The sequence below is a fragment of the Geotrypetes seraphini genome, chromosome 9 (genome assembly GCF_902459505.1).
Source record: "Geotrypetes seraphini chromosome 9, aGeoSer1.1, whole genome shotgun sequence".
NCBI classification, from domain to species: domain Eukaryota; kingdom Metazoa; phylum Chordata; class Amphibia; order Gymnophiona; family Dermophiidae; genus Geotrypetes; species Geotrypetes seraphini.
The window spans coordinates 178,872,268-178,889,962 of NC_047092.1; the positions used below are offsets into that span (position 1 = coordinate 178,872,268).

The 17,695-nt window shown below is 43.5% G+C and overlaps 1 protein-coding gene across 1 annotated transcript in view; it reads right to left on the bottom strand.

Annotated features, from left to right (window-relative positions):
- MELTF (melanotransferrin) overlaps nt 1-17,695 on the bottom strand; it is a 59,955-nt gene that overhangs the window by 19,924 nt on the left and 22,336 nt on the right. The window contains exons 5-10 of the mRNA XM_033958214.1: nt 12,914-13,067; nt 9,837-9,904; nt 8,846-9,033; nt 7,701-7,881; nt 4,261-4,412; nt 1,952-2,048 (exon numbers count right to left, since the gene is read on the bottom strand). Of these exons, the coding sequence (XP_033814105.1) occupies nt 1,952-2,048; nt 4,261-4,412; nt 7,701-7,881; nt 8,846-9,033; nt 9,837-9,904; nt 12,914-13,067 (840 nt within the window). The remainder of the gene's footprint in view (nt 1-1,951; nt 2,049-4,260; nt 4,413-7,700; nt 7,882-8,845; nt 9,034-9,836; nt 9,905-12,913; nt 13,068-17,695) is intronic.

The window sequence follows — 17,695 nt, forward strand, 5'->3', positions numbered from 1 at the left end:
CGTGCAATGGTGCGCCCGCACCTGGAGTACTGTGTCCAGTACTGGTCGCCGTACCTCAAGAAGGACATGGCGGTACTTGAGAGAGTCCAGAGAAGAGCAACTAAGCTAATAAAGGGTATGGAGGACCTCTCATATACTGACAGACTGAAAAAGCTGGGGCTTTTCTCCCTGGAAAAGCGGAGACTCAGAGGAGACATGATAGAAACCTTCAAGATCATGAAGGGCATAGAAAGAGTAGACAGGGACAGATTTTTCAAATTATGGGGAACCACAAGTACAAGGGGGCACTCGCAGAAATTGAAAGGGGAAAGGTTTAGAACAAACGCCAGGAAGTTCTTTTTCACCCAGAGGGTGGTGGATACATGGAATGCGCTACCGGAGGATGTGATAAGCAGGAGCACGCTACAGGGCTTCAAAGAAGGTTTGGATAGGTACCTGGAAGACAAAGGGATTGAGGGGTACAGATAGGAGTAGAGGTAGGTTATAGGGAGAGGATTAGAGGATTTGAGGCAGTTACAAAATTAGTCAGGGACACTGTTCAGGCAATTAGGCCTGATGGGCCGCCGCAGGAGCGGACCGCTGGGCGAGATGGACCTCTGGTCTGCCTCAGCGGAGGCAACTTCTTATGTTCTTAAGTATCCCAAAGCTCTATCCTCTGGGTGACCCTTAACATCCATATGCTGCCTTTGTGCAATTAAATTAAATATAGAGGAATAGTCTGGTGGTTAGAGCACCAGAATGAAAACCAGAGAAGCAAAGTTCAAATCCCACTAATACCTCCTGTCTTGGGTAAGCCACTTAACCCTTTCATTGCCTCAGGTACAAACTTAAATTTAGATCCCTCAAGTGTTCCTGAACATAATTCACCTTGAGCAACCACTGAAAAACGTGTGAGCTAAATCCCAAAATAAACACGCGCACAGATCATTTGGGATGTTTTTCTTCCTTTATTTTTTATTTTTTTATTTTTTTATTTATTCAATTTTTCTATACCGTTCTCCCAGGGCAGTTCAGAATGGTGTACATTAATTTATTCAGGTACTCAAGCATTTTTCCCTGTCTGTCCCAGCGGGCTCACAATCTATCTAATGTACCTGGGGCAATGGGGGGATTAAGTGACTTGCCCAGGGTCACAAGGAGCAGCGTGGGTTTGAACCCACAACCCCAGGGTGCTGAGGCTGTAGCTTTAACCACTGCGCCACACAATCCCCTTTATGTAAACAGCAGCCGTTAATGTCACCCACCGAGCATAAATGTGATAACAGCAAAAAGGGTCACGCTACTGTAGACTGCGTGAGAACTAAGTTGTTATTTCTGAACTCTTCAAAGACACGAGGTGCTCTGGGTGAGTAAAATCCAAGCTTGGAGTTTGAATGTTTGCTGGTTGTGGAAAAATCTGACCCTCTCTCTAAAAGGCCCTGTGACCCGGAAGTGATTCAGAGGGGAACCAGGCTGGCACAAGCAACAGGTAGCCTTGCGCTAGCAAAGATAATACGGAGGTATGGGGCGGGGAGAAGGGATGGCACGAGGGTGGCATGGTGTGGCAGGGCGGAGAGGTGCCAGCGTTCTCATCGACTTGGCGCCCGGAGCGGTCCGCACCTCCCTGACTAAGCCATTGTATATAAGAAGTTAATAATAAAACAGTTTTGAAGAGCATATATGCAAACTTCTACAGTCCATGCTGAGACCATTGGGTCCTTACATGCAGAGTTTGGATGTAACAATTACAAGTTTGAAGAACACAGGAACTACCAAGTCCATCAAGTCCAGTATCGTGGTTAATTTGGATCACAAGTATCTGGCAAGATCCCAAAAGGAGATTCCATGGAGCTTAGCCTCTGAGAGAAGCAATGACTGCCACCAAGTCTACCTCATTAATAAGAGTTTTGTGCTTAATCCCATACTGTTTTCAAATTCCTAAGAAAAAGGAAGATTGATTCCTTGAACTTACCAAAGTACCTTTCTCCAGCGGCTGGCACTAAACCATAGATGTTCCCAGCCTTGTATATATCTCCTCCATCCAGGGTTATTGCATCAGCCTGCTTAGCCTGAAAAGACAGACAGGATAATATTATAATTGGGTAAAAAGGAACCTACGCAGGGGATGTGAATCGATGAAACTACTAAGTAGTAGATTTAAAACAAACCGGAGAAAATATTTCTTCACATGACATGTAATTAAACTCTGGGATTTGTTGCTGGAGAATGTGGTGAAATCAGTTAGCGAACCAGGGTTTATTGAGATGGGTTGGGGAAATCCACTATTCCTAGGATAAAGAGCATAGAATTTGTTTTGTTACTTAGGATCTAGCTAGGTGCTTTGGACCTGGGTTGGCCACTGTTGCAAACAGGATACTGGGCTTGATGAACCTTCGGTCTGTCCCAGTATGGCAACTCTTATGTTCGTATATGAGCCAAGTATAGGACAATCAAGGCATTGTGACATCACTGATGAAATTGGCTCTTAGGCATTGGTGGAATGATGCATTATGACAATGGAATGTTGATACTCTTTGGGTTTCTACCAGGTACTTGGGAAACAGGATACTGGGCTTGATGAACCTTCGATCTGTCCCAGTATGGCAATTCTTATGTTCGTATATGAGCCAAGTATAGGACAATCAAGGCATTGTGACATCACTGATGAAATTGGCTCTTAGGCATTGGTGGAATGAGTCATTATGACAATGGAATGTTGATACTCTTTGGGTTTCTACCAGGTACTTGGGAAACAGGATACTGGGCTTGATGAACCTTCGATCTGTCCCAGTATGGCAATTCTTATGTTCGTATATGAGCCAAGTATAGGACAATCAAGGCATTGTGACATCACTGATGAAATTGGCTCTTAGGCATTGGTGGAATGAGTCATTATGACAATGGAATGTTGATACTCTTTGGGTTTCTACCAGGTACTTGGGACCTGGGTTGGTCAATGTTGGAAATAGGATACTGGGCTTGATGAACCTTCGGTCTGTCCCAGTATGCCAACTCTTATGTTCTTAGGAGCTATTTTATTTATAGTGTATTGAAAGCTTCTAATGACTGGGGAGTCAGTTCAGATAGGTTTACATGAGCCTCTGTAAAGGTGTTACAAAACAGAGTTAGCATTTTCTGAGATGGTTTTCAATATAGACACATTATAAAGAAAATAGACATCTGCTCTTCTTTATAAAATACTAGCTTAGGTGGCAAGCGCAAATATTTACACCAGTCTAGGGTATGATGCCCTATTCCCCAGGTTACCAAGTTCCTCACACACCACTTGTGTATTAACAACTAAATAATTTTGTCTCATCTGTAAAGTTGATCATCTCATACACCGATCCTTTTTTCAGATGACATATGTAAATGTTATCTTCATGTTCAAGTTATGAAAACCTGCACATAATCACATGGGGTGTTAGAGAGTCAAAAAGGGGAGAAGAGAAAGCCAACACGGAAAGAGCAATTGTACAGCTAAGTCAAACTGCTAAGAGGAGAAGGCAAGGCCAAACAGGAAATGGTAGCAGGGTTTTGCTACGTTCGGAGAGGCGGAAGGTAGTGACAAGTTTCCTGGCTTAATTTCCTAGAAGTGAAGGTTAGGGGGATAAAATATAGCTGGTGATAGAAGCAAAATAGAGTCTCCCTCTCAGAGTAGGGTTACCAGAAGTCCGGATTTCCCCAGACTTGTCCTCCTTTATGAGGACATGTCTGGGGGTCCAGACGACTTTTCAAAACCCAGCACTTTGGGTTTTGAAAAGCTTCCCATCAAAATTGTGTCGGGAAGGGGCATCCACGCATGCGTGGACACAACTTGGTTTGCGTGGATGCCATCTTGGGGCGGGGCGGAACAAGGCGTGACATAGGCGGTCCTGGGAGCGTGGCCATGGGTCAGGATTTTCCTTTGGGAAATCCCTTCCCAGTTATCGCCTTCACCCTTTCCTTCCTCTCAACAGGAATTATGCGTCACTGCCTTACCCCCAACTCCACGTCACAGAGCTAAGGAACCCACATGCAATTTTAACCGGGCAGGGGCAATTTTCAGTCAGGCCATTTTACCTGGGTAAAAGTTTTGGAAAATTGCTTCACTTCTTGGATTGCCTTAGAGAGATCTCATTGTATCCTAGTCATAAACAGGAGTTAATCGATCAACCGCTGTATGTTTTTCTGTCTCTTTTCTGAATTTTGTGCAATGTTCCCCGAGAAATCCGGTGAGAACTTAAAAAGTAATTTCCAAAGCTAGTTCTGTCTGGCAAAGTAATCAGACTCAAATCATACCTGGATCATTTTCATGCATGCTTCCGTGTTCTCTCCAGAAATACATTGGATGGTTGGATTCAAAATCTTGTTCTTAAAAGCTACAGCCATGTCACTACACTTCCAGATCTCTGCAGTGGATAAGGTGCACCAGCGCAGGTTTTCGGGCACTTCTGTGTATGAAAATCCAAAAGATTTGATCACTGAACAGCAAAAAAACTCTCAAGAACCTCTAACTGTAAAGAAAAAGGCAGCATCGAACAATTGAGGCCTCTCAACACAAAATGCCACAAAGAAAAAAGCGTATACATGGCAGTTTCATCTAAATCAGTGGTTCTCAACCCTGTCCTGGGGACCCCCCAGCCAGTCTGGTTTTCAAGATATCTCTAATGAATATGCGTTATATAAAAGACAGCGGGATTTATAATATCACTTCAATAGCCCTCATAAATCAACATATAACTTAGATAAATAGAAAGAGCTATACTTTAATATAAATATTGCATATAATATATGTATTTGCATATAATGGAAGTGACAAGTATGCAAATCTCTCTCATGCATATTCATTATAACTTAGATAAATAGAAAGAACTATACTTTAATATAAATATTGCATATAATATATGTATTTGCATATAATGGAAGTGACAGGTATGCAAATCTCTCTCATGCATATTCATTATAATTTACATAAATAGAAGGAGCTATACTTTAATATTTATATTAAAGTATAGCTCTTTCTATTTATCTAAGTTATAATGAATATGCATGAGAGAGATTTGCATACCTGTCACTTCCATTATTTGCAAATCTCTTTCATGCATATTCATTAGGGATATCTTGAAAACCCGACTGGCTGGGGGGGGGTCCCCAGGACAGGGTTGATCTAAATCAGGGGTCTCAAAGTCCCTCCTTGAGGGCCGCAATCCAGTCGGGTTTTCAGGATTTCCCCAATGAATATGCATGAGATCTATGTGCATGCACTGCTTTCAATGCATGTTCATTGGGGAAATCCTGAAAACCCGACTGGATTGCGGCCCTCAAGGAGGGACTTTGAGATCCCTGATCTAAATAGTTTTAGTGACTGAACGTTTAAAGGAGCAGCATCAGCATATGTGAAGACCACAAGATAAGAACACGTAGAACACAAGCCCCGATACATGTTGTGTTATCCTAGGAGTGATACCAACAGGGTTACCAGATTTTGCATCTGGTAAAGGAGGACACATGGCCCTGCCTCATTCCGCTCTCAGGCACGCCCCGTTCCACCTCCCAACCCCAGCCCCACGCAAACCTCGTCTCTTCAGGCCAGGTCTAGATTGCGTCTGCGCATGCGTGTGATGTCACCATGTCACGCCAAACTCGGCCCCGATCTTACCAGCTTTTCAAAACCCGGACAAAGTGCCGGGTTCTGAAAAGCTGTCTGGACGCCTTGCAGTCCTCTGAATCCAGTAAATCCGGACGTCTGGTAACCCCAGATAAGCGCAAACAACATGAATGGGTTTATGGCCTGTAGGGGACATTTGGCTGATGTGCTCAGAGCATTCAATGAAATGTTACATTTTATACTGAGTTTGTTGGTTTTATGTATCTAGTATTATTTAAGGGTTCATAGACAACGGCGCGAAAGACAAAAGTGCGCGCCGACAATTGAGCGCAGCGCGCGCCGCCGCACCGCTCTAAATTACAGTTTTTAGGGGCTCCGACAGGGGGTTTTGTTGGGGAACCCCCCCAGTTTACTTAATAGACATCGCGCCGGCATTATGGGGGGTTTGGGGGGTTGTAACCCTCCACATTTTACTGTAAACTGAACTTTTTCCCTAAAAAGGGAAAAAGTGAAGTTTTCAGTAAAATGTGGGGGGTTACAACCCCCCACACCCCCCACAACGCCCCCACAACGCGGCGCGATGTCTATTAAGTAAAGTGGGGGGGTTCCCCCCATGCCCCCCCGTCTGAGCGCTAAAAACAGTAATTTAGAACGGCGCGGCGGTGCGCGCTGCGCTCAATTGTCTGGGTGCGCCTTTGTCCCGGCGCGCTTTTGACCTGACACCTTATTTAAGGTGTGGTCAGAATAAGAAGCACTTTGACATATATACCAGACCCAAAGGCCAAGTCTGGGTTTAGCATCTGCCTCGAAGGGCTTTGGTTAACTCACAAGGACCAACCTAACAGCATTTTGGGCTTGAATTGCAGACACAAACAAGGATGGGCTAATGGGCTGAACTCACGCTAGCCAATGTATTTCGATACAGCTCTTTGAAGTCAAATTAAGGCACGATCAAGTTTATCTCTCAGTAACAAAAAAGGGGTGGGGGTGGGATTTGATACCCCCCTTTTCTGTGCATACAAAGGCAGCAAAGGTGCTGAGCAAAGAAATTTGTAAAAAGTAGCACCACTAATCATTTCTATAGCCGTGGGTTTATTCACCAAAGCAGGGAGATTAAGCCAATTTAAAATGAGAGTGTGGTGCGGTGGTTAAAGCTCCAGCCTCAGCACCCTGAGGTTGTGGGTTCAAACCCACGCTACTCCTTGTGATCCTGGCCAAGTCACTTAATCCCCCCATTGCCCCAGGTACATTAGGTAGATTGTGAGCCCACCGGCACAGACAGGGGAAATGCTAGAGTACCTGAATAAATTCATTTAAACTGTTCTGAGCTCCCCTGGCAGAACGGTATAGAAAACTGAATAAATAAACAGTGTGAAAAGCTTCAGCCTCTGATAACCAGAGCTGGTATTGTGACATCATAATGCCTCATTCCACCAATAAGAGCCATCCTCATCAGTGATGTCACAATGGTTTGATTGTCCTATACTTGGCTCATTTTTACTACATTTTGATTTCTAGAGTGGTGCAGTGGTTAAAGCTACAGCCTCAGCACCCTGAGGTTGTGGGTTCAATCCCACACTGCTCCTTGTGACCCCTGGGTAAGTCACTTAATCCTCCCATTGCCCCAGGTGCATTAGATAGATTGTGAGCCCACCAGGACAGGCAGAGAAAAATGCTCAAATATCTGAATAAATGAATGAATTCTCCCCTGGGAGAATGATAGAGAAATTTGAATGAATAAATAAATAAGTCTGTTCCATAATATGCAGGACTGTTCAGATCTGTTCCTGAGGCAAAGAACCTTATAAATCCCAAAAGATGACAACTTCAGATAGTCGGCTGTCTTATCACGGGGTCATCAGTTGCCCTTCTTTAATTTTATTGCTGGCATGCCACGACTCTGTACTACTTAGATTTTAGGTTTTATCTCTGCGACCACAGCCAAAACTTGGACATTCTGACTGGTTACTGAAAAGCGCCTGAACATTTAGGACAAAAACGATAGCCTGTATTGCACGAAGTTACACATTTCAAGAAATAATCTCTGGGGAGATGTTACAGTTGCTTCTCTTTCTCACAAAATGCTTGTGGCATTGATATGACGCTTAGAGGACACAAAGGTCCGACTTACGGCTGGGGTCACAGTTTATGGCCTTCACTGTCCGCAGATACTCTTGGCCCAACCAAGCCTCGTATGTCTGGTCTGGAATCAGGATTAGTTCAGTGGTGGAGTCTTTGAACAGAAGGTTTTTTCCGCCATATTCTGTGGAGTCGAACATCTTAAAGGTCGAGTTTTCAGCACCAAATTGTTTCTGCAATTTTGAGAGAGTGTGACAGGTCTAGGGGTTAGATTAATGGACTGGGGAACCACAAGACATGGTTGACATTTTCTTAATTGGATTAAAGCTATATATTCTAATCTTTCTGCCATGTTAACTGTAAATGGATGGTTCTCCAGCTCTTTCATCCTTTATAGAGATACTTTTTAAGGTTGCCCATTATTCTCCATTACTTTCCTTATAGTCTTACAATTTTTAAGCATTGAAATTTGAATCAAACTCAAAAATTCAAATTCCTGCTTGTGATCATACACATATTATTTCTCCGTATGCTGATGATACATTTCTCTTTCTCAGAAACTGGCATCTTTTTACTTCTCATTGGTCTCAGGCTGACACCTTTGCAAGGGTCGACATGCATAGCTCAAAGAAGTCATGCCACTGGAGTTTTGAAAACTATCTGGGGTTCTGTAGGATCAAAATTTCGTACACAAGATAAGTTCTGAACAGGTTGGTTTTTTTTTTTTTTTTTTTTGTTAGACTATTAAAAGTCATATGGCCTACTACAGACAGTCCAGTTTTTGTTTTAGAGGACCAATAGGAGGAAATGTTTTTTTCACTCAGAGAATAGTTAAGCTCTGGAACGCATTGCCAGAGGTTGTGGTAAGAGCGGATAGCGTAGCTGGTTTTAAGAGAAGTCTGGACAATTTCCTGGAAGAAAAGTCCATAGTCTGTTATTGAGACAGACATGGGGGAAGCCACTGCTTGCCCTGGATCAGTAGCATGGAATGTTGCACTCTTTGGGGTTCCAGAATCTTGCTTACTCTGAGATAATGGAATGTTGCTACTCTGGGTTTTGGCCAGGTACTAGTGACCTGGATTGGCCACTGTGAGAATGGGCTACTGGCCCAGTAAGGCTATTCTTATGCTGCACTAGGAGGAACAGAAGCCTTCAAAAGACAGTCATACAGCACAAAAGACAACCAATCCCACCAACCTGGCCTTCGTCTAGCAACTGGAAGATGGTCAATGCATCAGCATCGGATCTAGCTACAGCAGCATGAGCTGCTATACGAGCCAGGCTGCACCTTCTCCATTCGGTAACATCGGCTCGGCTGCCATCCTGGCACAAGAGCTGGAAATCTCGAGATTGAAGATCCTGGGCCCATATGGCAGGGTTGTGTCCTGTAGAGAGAATTAATACACACAATAATAGTGTTACATTTCATTCAAATGGGATCCCAATGTGCTTCATGGTGTTCGCACTTTGATACACGTGCAACCATTTCTGAGGTCGACACATTTTAGGCGATTTTACTGCACAGAAGCTTCCGGAATAGACAGCGGGAAAACCAGTAATCTTATTATTTCTGTTACTGTATTACAAATACTCGCCCAAGATCAAAGAAAGAGTTGATGACAGCCGAGGAGTAGACCCTCATATCCAGGAGTTTCTTCTGATGTAGTCAATGCTGAAAGCCCTAATTTGGTTCCTCCACTTCAAACATGGTCATTAGACTTTGTCAAATAAGCAAAGCAAAGCATTAGCTTTATATTTTATGCATCTGCTGTCCAATGCCTTCGGTGAATCTCTTCATAACGGCAAATAATAAACCCCAATAAATTAGCAGAATAATTAGCTCATTTCCCTTCACCTGCTGCACTCAAAACTGCAAAAAAAAAGGACCAAATCATTTGGATTCCCTTCAAAACAACTTCTCTCAGCCTTTTCTGCTTCTCACAATGAATCAATGATTTGGTCCAACAAACTCTTCAAAATCGTCCCAGATGTTTAATGCAGATCACTTAGGAGTAGAGGTAGGTTATAAGGATAGGATTAGAGGATTAGAGGTAAGTTACAAAATTAGTCTGGGACCACTGTTCAGGCAATAGGTCTGATGGGCCGCCGCGTGGGCGGACCACAGGGCAGGATGGACCTCTGGTCTGTCCCAGTGGAGGCACCTTCTTATGTTCTTATGTTCACTTACCATCTGTGTTTTCAAATACTGTGTTATGCTTCACAAAGGCAACATCTCCAGCTCTCTCAGCCAGACACCTGCAGTAAATGACATGGTTATGGTTTACTCAGTAGCATAGTAACATGGGAGAGGGAGGCGGAGTGCCCCAAGTGCCATCTTAGCAGGGGCACCACCCAGCAGCAGCATAGCAGTGATGTGGCTGGCGGGTTTCCTCAAGCCCTGCAAGCTAAAGACTCAGCATCTATTCTCTCTGCCCCTCAGCAATGGGGGGGTATCTTAAGTACACTCCCTCCCTCTAAGGTACCTCTTAAATCCTTCTATTCATTATCAGCACCAAACAGGGATACCTACCTTCTGCTCATGCCAGCCCCAAGCCCTCCTTCTGATGTCACTTCCTGTTTACAGGACCAGGAAATGACATCAGAGGGAAGGCTTGAGGCGGCACAAGCAGCAGGTAGGAGTCCCTGCTTTCTGCTGCTGGAGAATAGAAGTATTTAAGAGGTACCAGTGGTGGTGTACAGTTAAGAGACCCCACAATCACTGGTGGGGGGAGGGGATGCTGGGTACCATCTTCCCTCTATTCTGGGCACCTTTTTCCCTTACTATGCCATTGGATTTACTCAGTATATTCTGCCTTGTCAACATACACATTTCAAACCAACAATCACACAGTACCTACTTGCCTTGTGAACCACTGCAGACTGCCATGCTGCTCCTGGTATGGGCTCTATCCATCCCCCGTCCAACCTTGTGATCTGTGGCTCTCAGTAATAGTACAACTGTTTGGCCCACTTTTCCAAATGGTCTCAAAGAAACTGATGGCACAATTAGAATTCAGTTACAAGAGCTTATCTTAATAGGGTACCAGAGTCAATAGGAGATCAAGTGACCTTTTCCAGGACATAAAGAATTTCAGTGGGGCAAGGGGGAGTTGACCAAGGTTTCCAGCCCCATTGCTTTAACCACCAGGCTAGTTCTGCTGTCATGATTATGAACTGCTGCCCACGATACCCTCAGCACATCTGACGAGGGCCACTAATTTACGTGGAAACATATGATGAAGGAAGCCAGACAGCATTTTTGATTCACCTTTTATAAGCACCCTTGACCTCTGCTGTACGAGCAGGACACATGTCTAGAAGTTTTTATGCTTTCATATGGGCCAATGCTGGCTAAAAGAAAAGAGGAAATGCCCTGAAAAAAAAAGAAAGAAAAGAGGAAACGCCCTGAGAAAAAAAGAAAGAAAGGAGGAAACGCCCTGAAAAAAAGAAAGGAGAGAAACGCCCTGAAAAAAAAGAAAGGAAGAAACACCCTGAGAAAAAAAGAAAGGAGAGAAATGCCCTGAAAAAAGAAAGAAAGGAGAAAAACGCCCTGGAAAAAAGAAAGAAAGAAAGAAGGAAACACCCTGAAAAAAAGAAAGGAGAGAAACGCCCTGAGAAAAAAAGAAAGGAGGAAACACCCTGAGAAAAAAAGAAAGGAGAGAAATGCCCTGAAAAAAGAAAGGAGAGAAAAACCCTGAAAGAAAGAAAGGAGAGAAACGCCCTGAAAAAAGAAAGAAAGGAGGAAGCACGCTGAAAAATAAAGAAAGGAGAGAAACGCCCTGAAAAAAAGAAAAAAAAAGGAAAGGAGAGGAATGCCCTGAAAAAAAGAAAGGAGGAAACACCCTGAAAAAAGAAAGAAAGGAGAGAAATGCCCTGAAAGAAAGAAAGGAGGAAACGCCCTGAAAAAAAAAGAAAGGAGAGAAACGCCGTGAAAAAAGAAAGAAATGAGGAAACACACTGAGAGAAAAGAAAGAAAGGAGAGAAATGCTCTGAAAAAAGAAAGAAAGGAGAGAAACGCCGTGAAAAAAGAAAGAAAGGAGAGAAACGCCCTGAAAAAAAGAAAGAAAGGAGAGAAACGCCCTGAAAAAAAGAAAGAAAGGAGAGAAATGCCGTGAAAAAAGAAAGAATGAGGAAACACACTGAGAAAAAAGAAAGAAAGGAGAGAAATGCCCTGAAAAAAGAAAGAAAGGAGAGAAACGCCGTGGAAAGAGAAAGAATGAGGAAACACACTGAGAAAAAAGAAAGAAAGGAGAGAAACGCCCTGAAAAAAGAAAGAAAGGAGAGAAACACTGTGAAAAAAGAAAGAATGAGGAAACACACTGAGAAAAAAAGAAAGAAAGGAGAGAAACACTGTGAAAAAAGAAAGAATGAGGAAACACACTGAGAAAAAAAGAAAGAAAGGAGAGAAACGCCCTGAAAAAAGAAAGGAGGAAACACACAAAAAAAGAAAGGAGAGAAATGCCCTGAAAAAAGAAAGAAAGGAGAGAAACGCCCTGAAAAAAAGAAAGAAAGGAGAGAAACGCCATGAAAAAAGAAAGAAAGGAGAGTAACATAGTAACATAGTAACATAGTAGATGACGGCAGATAAAGACCCGAATGGTCCATCCAGTCTGCCCAACCTGATTCAATTTAAATTTTTTTTTATTTTTTATTTTATTTTATTTTTTAAATTTTTCTTCTTAGCTATTTCTGGGCAAGAATCCAAAGCTTTACCCGGTACTGTGCTTGGGTTCCAACTGCCAAAATCTCTGTTAAGACTTACTCCAGCCCATCTACACCCTCCCAGCCATTGAAGCCCTCCCCTGCCCATCCTCCACCAAACGGCCATACACAGACACAGACCGTGCATGAAAAAAAGAAAGGAGGAAAAACCCTGAAAAACCCCAAAACCTAACTGGGATCAACATCCTCTATGAAACAAGGCTGAGATTCATCTCTTCTCAGCTCCTGAAGATACCTCTACAGTCATATTTTCTCAACCCTGGTCTTATGGCCAGATGAGATCATCTCTGTTTCCCGTCCCTAGTATTTACATGAGATGATTTTCTCTACAGTGGGGTTTTCCGACTGTTGTGTATTCAAAGCTTCTATTTATGAATGATATTCCATAAAACAGTGTTTCTTCAGCCAGTCCTGGGGCGCTTCTAGCAGGTCTGGTTTCCAGAATACCCACCATGAGTATTGCAAAGCTAGGGCACTGCAGGACCAATGAAAGCAGCAGTCTAAAATGCATCTTGAAATGGAGCCGAGGCCCCCAGACTGTACCTGAATGCCCCACTGTAGCCAGAGTAAAATTCCTGAGGGCCCGGCTCACATTTATTCTGTCCACGCTCGTCCCCTACGCAGAGGTCACAGAGCGACGTTACATTTGTACTCCCAGCACCAGGGACGCAGCTCTGAGAGAAAAACTCGCCGACAGCTGAAATATAATGCCAGAAAAACTCACTTTAGAACTTGTATATTCTAGAAAAGCAAGGTACAACAAAAAACCCTGGGTGAAAAGAGATTATTTTGAATGATGTCTCAGACTCTGGCTAAAGGCTAATCCCAGCCCCCGAGGAGTGACCACAGAAAAACTGGTTTCTGTTTTCACACTTTTCAGGAAGCAGCTGTCTGGGACACAATATGATGTTTTATAGCTGAAGGTGGATGGCTGCTCAGTGGAGACCAGAGACATCACAGACATTTTTGCAGACCCTAAGATTGGAATGTGCTTGGGACCATGGAAGGGACTGTGGCTTGTGACCTGAGTCTTTGCTAACTTTAAACATGCAATAAAAAACATACTTTTTTTTCTTGTTAAATGTATTTGGATTTTCAGATCCCCATCAGTAGCATGGTATAAGAAACCAGTTACTGCATCACATAATTTTTTCCGTTTCAATTTATTTCCCAGTCAAAACAGCATAGTCTTGCCAGGTAGGAAGGTTGAAAGGAAAAGATTCAGCTTCCGCACCACTCTATGGCCAGCAGGGGGCAGTTGCAGGACAGCCAGCTACTTTTCCTTCCCTTCAGGTTTGAGAGCATCATCCTTACAGATGCTTTGTCCAAAAATGTGGGGGGAGGTACAGCCCAAGAGAATTGGTTGCTCTAGACCAGGGGTAGGCAATTCTGGTCCTCGAGAGCCACAGGCAGGTCAGGTTTTCAGGATACCCACAATGAATATGTATGAGATGGATTTGCATGCACTGCCTCCTTGAGATGCAAATCTATCTCATGATTTGTGAATATATGTAGCAAGTTCTCTTCTTCTAATTGTATATTATGTGTTAAACAAAAAAGAGGGGGGGGGGGATTTACTTTGTGTAATGGTATTGATTGGGTTTCCAAGCAATATAGGACAATGGCAACAGCGGCTTGGATGTCAAAAATCAGGTCTCCCGACTGAAAGGATAGCTGAACTCTTGGGAGGAAATTGGGGAATATGTGAAAAGGTGGAATGCGGTATTAACTCAGTGTTTGTTAGACCTAATGTTACTCACAATTGATGTGTTGAACCACAAGATTCAGGAAGCTAAGACTGAGTTAAGTGGTCAATTAGCACAGATTAAAGCTATGACGGATGAAGAGGAGTATGAACGACAGCTGATGAGGTTTACCCAGCAAATGGAAAAATATAGGGAGGAGATAAAACAACAAAAAATTAGCAAGTTTAAACGAGACGAGTATACTGACAGATTGAAAAAACTGGGGCTGTTCTCCCTGGAGAAGCGGAGACTTAGGGGAGACATGATAGAAACCTTCAAGATCCTGAAAGGCATAGAGAAAGTAGACAGGGACAGATTTTTCAAATTAAGGGGAACCACAAGTACAAAGGGGCACTCGGAGAAATTGAAAGGGGACAGGTTTAGAACAAACGCTAGGAAGTTCTTTTTCACCCAGAGGGTGGTGGATACATGGAACGCGCTTCTAGAGGCTGTGGTAGGCAGGAGCACGTTACAGGGCTTCAAAGAAGGTTTGGATAGGTTCCTAGAGGGCAAAGGAATTGAGGGGTACAGATAGGAGTAGAGGTAGGTTATAGAAATAGTCAGGGACCACTGCTCAGGCAATAGGCCTGATGGGCCGCCGCGGGAGCGGACCGCTGAGCAAGATGGACCTCTGGTCTGCCTCAGCGGAGGCAACTTCTTATGTTCTTATGTTCTTACTACACGAAAGGTTATGTGTATCAATGGACCAACAAAAATCATAGATCGAGGAGGAAACAACAAATAGGAAAGAAAGTGATGTATATAAACTCCTCAAGTGTGTCTTCTGTGTAGGAAGTACATACCAGTGGAGTATCCAGTGGGACCTCTATGAATGAGCCCCTAGGAAGGAAACATAACTCATTCTTATCGTAAATCAATTACTGGCCCTAAAGCTGCAGCTTCCAGCTTCCTTCCTTACCCTCGACTGTAAGAAACCAAAGCTCAAGGTCCAGCTTGTTTCTTTTCAAATGGCTTTTCACACAGAAGATTGTTGAATGGTTAACCTTTAGCTTTCATAGATATTGGACCTGATGCGTAAGAGATACTTCTGTTTTGATTTGGGGAGGGTGATAAAGAGCTGTTTACTTCTAAGATGTTCATGGCCTGTTCTCCGCTGTTGTACGATTCCTTTGAAACTGAATAAAAACATTTAAACATTAAAATGGCTTTTCAACCCAATCTTCGGGACACACCCAGCCAAGCTGCTTTTCAGGATATCCACAATGAATATACAAGAGACCGAGTTCTATAAAACAGAGGCCGTGTTCATTTTCCATGCAAGTTTATCTTAGTTGTAAAACTTAAAAATTGCATCTAATATAATAAAACGGTAAGCCGCGCATGCGCACTTCCTATGCGTGCGTCCGTTTTCCGTGAGCTGTAGCTCATTGACCGATGAGGAACACAAGAAACTGCAGAGGGGCTGGGTGGGCTCAGTGTTTTATGCTTCCTCTGGAGGGAAGCGGGCCGGGGTTTGTTTACTGGTCCGTAAAGGGTTGAAGTGTGCTGTTACTGTAGGTCACCAGGATCTGCAGGGTCGCAATTTACTCTTACATGTTTCACTACAGGGTTCAGACTTTAGACTTTTGATTACATATGGGCCTAATTCCTACTCTCAGACTTATTTTGATTCCTTGATTACTTTAGGTCTGTTGGATACTTCTTACCCCTTGATAGTGGCGGGAGACCTTAATCAAGTAATGGACGCTTCGCTTGATCGCTCTGCTCCAGCTGCCTCCCCACCGGGTGCATTGACTAAGGGCATTCCCTTTTTGTGCAAGTCTTTGGGTCTGATTGACCCTTGGTGGCTCCTTCACCCCTTTGAGAGAGATTACACACACCAGTCTCGGGCACACGGGTCTTTTTCTCATATAGATTACTTCCTGATTTCGGAATCTTTGTTTTCTAGCATTACAGAGGCTACCATAGGGCCTTTGGAAGTGTCTGATCATTGCCCTCTGTGGATTGATGTGACCTGGGGTTTTCCTCCTATGGGGTCTTCCCGATGGCGGTTTCCTTCCTATTTACACACTGACCCTGACTTTCTGGCGTATATGCAGACCTGCTGGGAAGATTTTCTTCTTACTAATGGTCAGCACCAATCCACCCCTGCTCTTTTTTGGGACACGGCAAAAACGGTCCTTCGGGGGGCGATTATATCTTACGTGTCAGCCCGCCGTAAAAGAATATCGCATGGTATTTTACGCTTGGAAAAACAGTATTCCCGTATTAAAACTAAGTTCTTGCAACACCCTACTCGGGCCCTTCAGGAAGAGCTGCATTCCACTCAAGTGGCACTTAATGCTTTGCTCCACGAACGGATTAAACGCTCCCTTTTTTATAGGAAGTATCGGTTCTATCGATTTGGAAATAGAACGGGTAAATTGTTGGCTCACCTGACCAAAAATTGGCAAGACGATCGTTATATTTCCCATATACGGGCGTCTAATGCTTCTTATCACACGAAGCCTGCAGACATTGCTGATGCGTTTTTCCACCATTTTTCTAACTTTTATGCTTCTTCTGGCCCCTATACTGGTCCAGATATTGTCGATTACTTAGGGGATGCTGGCATGCCTAAATTCACTGCCTTGCGGAGGTCAGCTTTAAATAGACCTATTCAGGGCACGGAGATCCAGAAGGCGATTGAAAACTTGCGATCTTGCACGGCTCCGGGCCCTGATGGGTTTACAACTGAGTTCTATAAAATGTTATCTCTGCAGGTATGTGAACCTCTTCTGGGCTACTTTGTGGTAGCGTTGGAGAAGGGTTCCTTTCCCATCCATGCCAACCAGGCCACTATTACTTTGATTCCCAAACCGGGTAAATCTAGAGATGATGTAGAGTCTTATCGTCCCATCTCACTCATTAATGTGGACTTAAAAATACTAGCCCGTTTGCTGGCAATTTGTCTGACCCCGTTGTTACCTACTGTTATTTCTACTGCACAGGTTGGGTTTGTTCAGGGAAGGCATTCGGTGGGAAACGTTCGGCGGGTATTGTTGGCGGCGTCCAAAGCTCAATCTACATCCACTTTAGGCATTTTGGCGAGTTTGGACGCCGCCAAAGCGTTCAATCAGGTTAATTGGCATTATCTTTTTCGGGTTCTGGACTATGTAGGGATAGGGGGCTGGTTTTGGTCTTCTCTGCGTGCGTTGTATTGTGAGCCGACTGCTTCGCTACTAGTAAATGGCTGCCTTACTCATCCTTTTTCGGTTGGGCGAGGGACGCGTCAGGGTTGCCCTCTATCCCCTTTACTCTTTTTGCTATATTTAGAGCCCCTCCTTCACACTATTCAGCTATCCCTTCATTAAAAGTTATTAATACAAGGCGCAATACAATCTTTTCTATAACAGCCCCTCAGTCCTGGAATGATCTCCCACTCTATTTAAGACAAGAAAAAAACTTAGACAAATTTAAGACCAAACTTAAAAGTTTTCTATTTACAGATGCTTTTAATGACTAAAATATTCTGCATTGCCAATCTAATTTTCTTCGTTAATTGTCAGTGTCTCCCTTCCTAATGTACTTCCCTTGAATTATTGAATTTAACAATGAATGTAACCATTAAATAACTTCC